Source organism: Oryctolagus cuniculus, chromosome 3 (assembly GCF_051225735.1).
Source record: "Oryctolagus cuniculus isolate XC-2025 breed Fujian yellow rabbit chromosome 3, ASM5122573v1, whole genome shotgun sequence".
Classification (NCBI taxonomy): domain Eukaryota; kingdom Metazoa; phylum Chordata; class Mammalia; order Lagomorpha; family Leporidae; genus Oryctolagus; species Oryctolagus cuniculus.
The window spans coordinates 117342025-117350120 of NC_142869.1; the positions used below are offsets into that span (position 1 = coordinate 117342025).

Here is an 8096-nt window from a genome sequence, read left to right on the forward strand (position 1 = left end):
CTGGGGAAGCATCTCTCTCTCTCTCCCCCAACTCCCTCCCCTCTTGCTCTTGTAGGTAACCGGCCAGATCTGCTAATTTGCCTTTGCCTGTCTCTGTTTGTGGTGCTTAGCAGAATCAGTGGATTTTTCTTCTTTCCCCTTCTTTCTTGTATAAAATGTGACACTGTGGAGAGGCTTTTTTGATTTGCTTTTTTCACCCGGTGGTATCTCCTTTCATCACTCTGTCAGTTCACACCTGTATTCCTCCTGTTTTCGTCCATCTGCAAACACCATGGTGCCAGACTTTTCACAGCCAATCTCCATAATGGACCAACAGGTGCATTTTTTAAAAAAGATTTATTTATGTATTAGGAAAGCAGAGTTAGAAGAAAAATAAGAAGGAGAAGAGGAAGAGGAGGAGGAAGAAGAAAAAGGGGGTGGGGTGGGAGCACTTCCATCTGCAGGTTCACTCCCCAAATAGCTGCAACAACCAGGGCTGAGCCAGGCTGAAGCCAGGAGCCTGGAGCTCCATCCGGGTCTTCCATGTGAGTGGCAGGGGCGCAAGTACTGGGGCCATCTCCCACTGCTTTCCCAGGTGCATTAGCAAGGAGTTGGATCGGAAGTGGAGCAGCTGGGACTCCAGCGGGCACTCCTATGGGATGCTGACGTGGCAAGCAGCGGCTTTACCTGCTGCACCGCAGTAGTGGCCCTGAACAGGTGCTTTTTGGCACAAGAATAAAACAAAAGTAAGAGTCTTTGCTCAAAGCACAGGCAACAGAGCCCTCGGTGACTCTGGTTTCCCAATCCCTGCCCCGGCCTTCCCCACAGCCTGCAGCGTCACACTCGGCACGAAGGCCAGCTCCCTCCATGGGTGCCCGGGTTCTCACCCTTGCCCCTGCGTGAGACAGCACTCTGGATCTCCCAGGCTTCTAGAGATTTCTCCCATAGCCCTGTTGGAAATGCTTATCCACTGAGATCCTTTGTCCTGTTCTCTTTTTTTTTTTTTTTTTTTTGACAGGCAGAGTGGACAGTGAGAGAGAGAGACAGAGAGAAAGGTCTTCCTTTTGCTGTTGGTTCACCCTCCAATGGCCGCCGCAGCTGGCGCGCTGCGGCCGGCGCACCGCGCTGATCCGATGGCAGGAGCCAGGTACTTATCCTGGTCTCCCATGGGGTGCAGGGCCCAAGTACTTGGGCCATCCTCCACTGCACTCCCTGGCCACAGCAGAGAGCTGGCCTGGAAGAGGGGCAACCGGGACAGAATCTGGTGCCCCGACCAGGACTAGAACCCAGTGTGCCGGCGCCACAAGGCAAAGGATTAACCTAGTGAGCCGCGGCGCTGGCCATGTCCTGTTCTCTTTGCCATTGCACAAGTCCATCCTTTATTCCTTCATCTCACTTGGAAGGCCTCTAAGGAAGCAGTTGGGACCAGAAGAGCAATGCTCATTCCATCTTTAAACAGTCTGCTGCCAGCTTTTGCTATAGGAATGTTTTTTCTCCCATCTCTTCTCATTTAATACCCAGGAGCTCTCACACTGAAGCTCTAAAGTTATAATACCAAACAGTATGTGAGGGCTTGGGAGGAAAATTTTGCAGTTGAACAAAATGACCAAGAAGAGCAGAAAGGTGGGGGAAAGAATTCTGAGTGCCAAGATGGAACCACCTAAATCGCCCCACCAGGAAATGAAATTTTTGGCACTACCAGCAGCAAGTTCTGTTTCTACACCCCAGAAGAGGTCTCATCCAGCCCCCTTCTTCTGGGGTTGTGGGGTGCCTGGCGCGGCCTCTGCCCATGCCTCTCAGGAAGCAGGGGTGGGCTTCAGGGGACAGGGAAGACAGAGCCAGAGAGGCCTCAACAGTGGCAACATAAGAATGCTTTGGAAGATTCTGCAGGGGCTGGGCAACTGGCCGAGCGTCTGCCCGTGCCCCATAGCAGAGGACCAGTCCCAGCTCCAGTTCCTGACACTTCCTGCTAGCGCAGACCCCGGGAGGCAGAAATGATGGCTCAAGTGGCCTGAGTTGCAGCCCCCCACGTGGGAGCCCTAGATGGAGTTCCCAGCTTCCGGTTTGGGCCTGGTCCAGTCCCAGCCATTGCAGGCATTTGAGCAGTGAAACAGGCTCTCACTCGCTCTCTGTGTCTCTAATAATTTTTTACAAAGCACCTTACGTAAAGACCTCAGGATGGCTAAGGTGGTCGTTCACGCTGGGCCGCTTGTGTGACTCTCCCACAGCTCCGACGCCTTCAACTCGGTGATGCTCCCTGTGGATGTCCCCACCCCACTGGACGCGTTACCAGATGAAGACAGACTGGAGACCAGCGAGCGGTAGGGCTTTTGCCTCTGTTCTCTACCATGATCTCTTTTCCAGAATGATGCACCCGGCCATGAGCGGGTTCGGAAGTGCCTGAGCCGGCCATCCAGCCACACCACGCCCTGGTTAAATTCCCGATGGAGGTTGGGCAGTCCCCAGGGCTGCCGCTGGCTCCCTTAAGTGCCCCAGGAGCTCTAGGGAAGGAAGAGCAGAGGTGGTGCTAATGGGCTTGGGAGGTTTCCAAGGTCGTGTGCACTGGGGTGGAGAGGGTTTGAACGGACAAAAAGAAAGAGGAGCCCACGGGCTCACACTGTGGCAAAGTGGCTTACGCCGCCACTTGCAGCACCGCCAGCATTCCCACATCAGAGTGCCGGCTGCTCCACTTCTGATCCAGCTCCCTACTAATGTGCCTGGGAAAACAGCAGAAGATGGCCCAAAGTGCTGGGGTCCCTGTCACTTGTGCGGGAGATGCTAATTATATTCCAGGCTCTAGCTTTGGCCTGGCCCAGCCTGGTCTGTTACAACTATTTGAGAAGTGAGGGAGTCTCTCTCTCTCTCTCTCTCTCTCTCTCTCTCTCTCTCTCTCTCTCCCCCTCTCTCTCCCTCTCTGCCTTTCAAATACATAAAAAGAAATCTTAAAAGGAATATAAGCTCCGAAATAAGCCTCTTAGATTTGAGTTTACAAAGCAGCATCCATGAGCCAGTGAAGGTTCCAGAGGTCTTCAAGAAGTTCATGGAAAATTCATTTGAAAAACCTGTGCATGGATCTCACTTGACTTTTAATTCTGTTTCTCCAGTTTTTTACAAGGCGCCATACTTACCACCAGACAAAAGTAACACCCACCTTTCTAGTTTAATTAGCCAATATAACATTGTTTTCCACATCTTCATCTTTCATTCAAACCAGATCGTGATGGGGCAGGCATTGTGACACAGCAGGTTAAGCCACCAATTGACGCTGGCTTCCCTTACCGGAGTGTTGGTTCAAGTCCCGGCTGCTCCACTTCTGATCCAGCCCCCTGCTAATGCGCCTGGGAAGACGGGAAGATGACCCAAGTGCTTGGGCGGCTATCACCCATGTGGGAGACCAGGATGGAGTTCCTGGCTCCTGGCTTCAGCCTGGCCCAGCAACTGAGGAGTGAACCAGTAGATGAAAGATCTCTATCTCTTTCTCTCTCTGATGCTCTGCCTTTCACATAGCAAATCTTTTTACAAAATTAGATCCCGTGAGAATGGCTGTGGAGAGCAGGAGAGGCTGTGCAGTGTAGTGAGAAGGGGTACAGGCTGCAGGTTCAAACCCCCACCCTGCCACTCACTGTCAGTATATCCGGGCAGATGACATCACCTCTCAACACCTCCGTATTCTCTCTTCTAAAACAGAATAGCCCCAGGACGCATCTCCTGGGGGACTGTGAAGGCAAAGGAGTGAATCCGTGCACCATGTGCAGTCTGGCTCCCAGCATGTAGCAAGGGCATGGGGCCATGAGCAATGACCCAAGAACCTGAAACCCCACTGTGGTAGTCAGCCTTTCGGTACCACAAGGACATAGCTAAGACGAGCTACTCCCAAAGGAAAGGGGGCTGATTTGGGCTGCTGGTTTAGCTGAGCACCTGGCGAGGCCTGGGGATGACGATGGTGGAGCGGGGGAGGAAAGGGCCAGTCAGTCAGCCTGGAAGAGCGTGGTCTCTGATCACCATTCGGGCCAGGCGCCTCGTCCCCTGCCTGCCCACCCATCCCTGCATCTGGTTCTGCTTCCTGCCCCATCGGGCAATTACAGGGCCTTGCTTTGCCTGCGCGTGAGGAAGAGGAAGTGCGCCCCGTCTGTCTGTGGCCAGGTGACTTAGTTCCTGTCGCTTTCTATAGGACCCCATGCGGCACCCTTTCTGTGACATCTGCAGGGTTCTTCGGTGCAGTCTGTGAGACGGAACTCAGGCTCAGTGAATCAGGCAAAGCGCAGGCAGGCATCAAGAATCAACAGAAGCTTAGGGCTCAGCAGGGGCTGGGCCCCAAGGCCCAGGGAAGCCCCGGATGAGTGCAGTCTTGGCTGGACGTCGGCGTCACACTGCAGCCGAGGGCCCCTGAAAGCACTCCGCTGCAGGTTTCACACCCTGGGCGTCACGGGGCTCACTGTCCTGGGAGTGCCAAGGACACGGCCTGGTGGTTCTGGACGCTTCCTTCTTAGCTCAGGTGGTGGCACTCCTGCTGCTTCCTGCTCAAGGGTGGCAAACAAGAGGGGGCAGGGCCGGCTCAGTCAAGGCCATCTGGGGACTGTCCTCTCCGGCAGCCTGCTTGCTGATTCGCACTCCTGGCCTCGGTAGTTGAAAACGTTCCTGTTCTCAAGCATTCCAGGCTTGCATGTTCTAAGTTGCACTGTCAGGTGCGATGGAGCGAAGCAGTCCTGAGAGCCTAGGCACTGGTGGCAGTTAGGTGAAGACCCCCGCCCGCCCGCTGAGTGATCACAGGGCCTGGTCTACGGCTTGCCTGGCCAGGCCGCGGGGTCTTCCAGGCTGCGTCTGGGGAAACCCCGGTATTTGTGGCTCCCTGCGTCCATTGCTTCCTCTCACACCTACTCTTAGCACATTTTTCCGTGCATATAAGCAATGATGAAACCCCAACTATCTGAGCCGTTATGTCCGCTTCTTCATGACCTGTCCACTGCGGTGGCACTCGAATGTCTAGTCCAGCTCTGGAAAGGGAGTGCCTTCTCTTCACACCAGCTGCCTAAGGGTGTTTCCACAAGGGGGTTGGTGGTGTGGAACACACTGGCTTCAGGTTCCCAGGGAACAAGTCCCAGGTGGCCCAGCCCACGAGGAACAGTAACGTATCAGGAGCTGTCAGAACGAAGGAGGAAAACGATGCTGATGGGGAGGACGGGAGCGCAACCTCATCGCACGCCCTGGCGCGCTCTTGCCTTGGTCCGTCCTGGAAGCGTAGCCGGTTAAGTGAGTGTGGCAGACTGCTGCGGCAAGTCGTGATGCAGAGGGTGAAGCTGCCACCTGCAGCCCCAGCACCCCATGTTATTATGCCAATTCAAGCCCTAGCTGTTCCACTTCCAATCTAACTTGCTGCTAATGCGCCTGGGAAAGCAGTGGAAGATGGCCCAAGTGCTTGGACCCCTGCCACTCATAAGAGAGACCTGGATAGAGTTCCAAGCTCCTAGCTTTGGCCTGGACCAGCCCCAGCTGTTGTGGTCATTGGCAGATTGAACCAGCAGATGGGAGATGCCTCTGTGTCTCTCTATCTCTCTTTCTCAATAAATCTTTCTTTTTTTAAAAAAAAAAAAATACATTGCTTTTTCCTTTTAAAGAACATAGAGTTGTTGCAACCAGAGTTTAAATGTCCCAGCCTCTCTTGCAGTTAAGTCCTCCTGTTGGCTTGGGACGTTAACACACGGGAGAGATCTCCTGAGCCTCGGACTCTTCTAAGCAGCCACACCTGTGCCCTGCATACTCTTCCCGCCCCGACCCCCTGCACTTTGCTCCTGGAGAGACCCAAAGAGGCAGTGACCCAGCCTTAGCCACCCAACAGCGAAGCTCCAGGCCACAGGTTGGCCAACTGAGGCCCACAGACAGCCACTGCCTCTCATTTAAGTATCTTCTGTGCTTGCTTTCACACCACCACAGCAGGGCTGAGTGTCCTAACAGAGACCACAGGACCCACGGAGTCTGCATAGAACAAAGACTGCTGACGCTTGTTCTAATAGAAATGTGCAGAAAGACAAAAATCGTCTCCAGAGAGTATTTAGACATGTGTTGATTGCTTCCTTTTAAAGCCAGCGTAGATTCTCTGTTGTTGTTGGCTATTGATTTCCACCCTAGTTCCACTTTGGCAAGAGAATGTCCCATGAGTGATCTCCAGCTTTGGAAATAACTCGGGCTTTCTCTACAGCCCAAGATGTGGTCATTTTTGGGCAACGTTCCCTCCGTGCTTGAATATGAAATCAGTAACCCCATTTTTAAAAATTTTTTTCTCCTCTGGCTATAAATAACCATTGCTGCTGTTGCTTCTTCGAAGAAAGCAATTTATCAGTCTTACGCTTCTTTGAACACAGACTTAACAAAAGGAGATGGAGCTAGTGTTGAAAGCCACGAGGATTGCATAACTGCTTAACCATCACAGCATTAACTTCTCTTTTCGCATTGGGAGGGAGGGCAGCTCCCACTACACTTCCTCTGTTGTTTTGCAGCGAGCTCTGTGAACAGAACATCGAGGTTATGCTGACTCCGGAAATGATCAAGGCAGAATTCCCTTTGCTGGACCACAAGGACACCAAGAAGGAGAAGTAAGTACTCGGCCTTGTGCCTCCTCCTTGAGAGGTGGCCTGGGGTCAGATTTGTCCAGCCACGTGCAGCTCGGAGCATTGTGGCACCGTGGGATGCCCGCATCCCATATCCAAGTGCCAGTTCGAGTCCTGGCTAGTCTGCTTCCAACCCAGCTTCCTGCTAATATGAAGCACGTGATGGCTCAAGTGCTTGGGCCCCTGCCACCCACATGGGAGACCCAGATGGAGTTCCAAGACCTGGCTTTGGCCTGGCCCAAACCCTGCTGTTGCAGGCATTTGGGGAGTGAACTCCTCCAGTTTTCACTGGCTGTGCTGGGCATTGGTGAGTGACTTGCATGCGTTTTTTTAATAAAGATTTATTTATGTATTTATTTGAAAGGCAGAGTGACAAAGAGAGAGATAGACAGAGATCCATCCTCTGCTTCCCTCCCCTCAAATGGCCACAACAGCTGGGGCTGGCCCAGGCTGCAGCCAGGAACCAGGAGCTCCATGTGGGTCTCCCACGTGGGTGGCAAGGACCCAAGGACTTAGGATGCTAAGGCCCCAAAGACATCGGAAGCTGAGCTGGAACTGACACTCAGATACGGGATGCCGGCATCCCCAGCAGCCTCTTTTTTTTTTTTTTTTTTTTTGGAAGAGGGGCAACCGGGACAGAATCCGGCGCCCTGACCAGGACTAGAACCCGGTGTGCCGGTGCTGCAGGCAGAGGATTAGCCTATTGAGCTGCAGCGCCGGCCCCCAGTAGCCTCTTAACCCACAGCACCGCAGTGCCCTCCCCAGCTTGCATGTTCTACTCAGTGCCTTCATGCAGCCCTGTGCTCTTTGATACACAGAGAGATAAAGGACCAAGCGCAGCCAGCAGAGAAGCTGGGGGAAAGGGTACTGGAGGAGGTGAAGACTATGAGGAGCAAAGCCCTCAGCGCATACCTGATTCTAGAGTGACAGCTACCGAGAGGCCAGCTCCTCTCCTTCACTCTCCACGCCCACAGCAGCCCTTAGACCCCTTTACATCCCTGGCATGTTTGCAATTAAAGTTCTCTAGAGGAAAAAAATGAAATGTGGATGATGCATATATATTTTAATTGAACGATGACTTTTCTTTTGAAAAATAAAATGTCATGAGTATAATGGAACTGTTGGAAGCTTCTTTCAAAATAATTATTGATTGATTTGAAAGTCAGAGTTACAGAGAGAGAGAGGGAGAGACAGCAAGAGAGAGATCTTCCATCCACTGGTTCACTGCCCAGATGACCCTATCCTGGGCCAAGCTGAAGCTAGGAGCCAGGAGCTTCATCTGGGTCTCCCATCTGGGTGCAGGGATCCAAGTATTTGAGCCATCTGCTGCTGCTTTCCCAGGCGCATTAGCAGGGAGCTGGATTGGAAGTGGAACAGATGGAACTTGAACCAGTGCCCATACGGGATGCCAGTATTGCAGGCAGTGGCTTAACCCAATGCACCCCAGCGCTGGCCCCCTGTTGGAAGATTCTTGGTGCAAGGTTCAGGGTTGGAACCCTTCCTGAGCAAGGC

The 8096-nt window shown here is 53.0% G+C and overlaps 1 protein-coding gene across 2 annotated transcripts in view; it reads left to right on the forward strand.

The window, feature by feature from the left end:
- The window catches only part of CFAP221 (cilia and flagella associated protein 221), a 90116-nt gene extending 82414 nt beyond the window's left edge, over positions 1 to 7702 (forward strand). For both annotated transcript variants that reach the window (XM_002712377.6, XM_089329335.1), the window contains 3 exons: positions 2208 to 2300; positions 6474 to 6569; positions 7403 to 7702. In XM_002712377.6, coding sequence (XP_002712423.3) covers positions 2208 to 2300; positions 6474 to 6569; positions 7403 to 7511 — 298 coding nt within the window. In that variant the 3' untranslated portion in view covers positions 7512 to 7702. The remainder of the gene's footprint in view (positions 1 to 2207; positions 2301 to 6473; positions 6570 to 7402) is intronic.
- Positions 7703 to 8096: the final 394 nt, after the last annotated feature.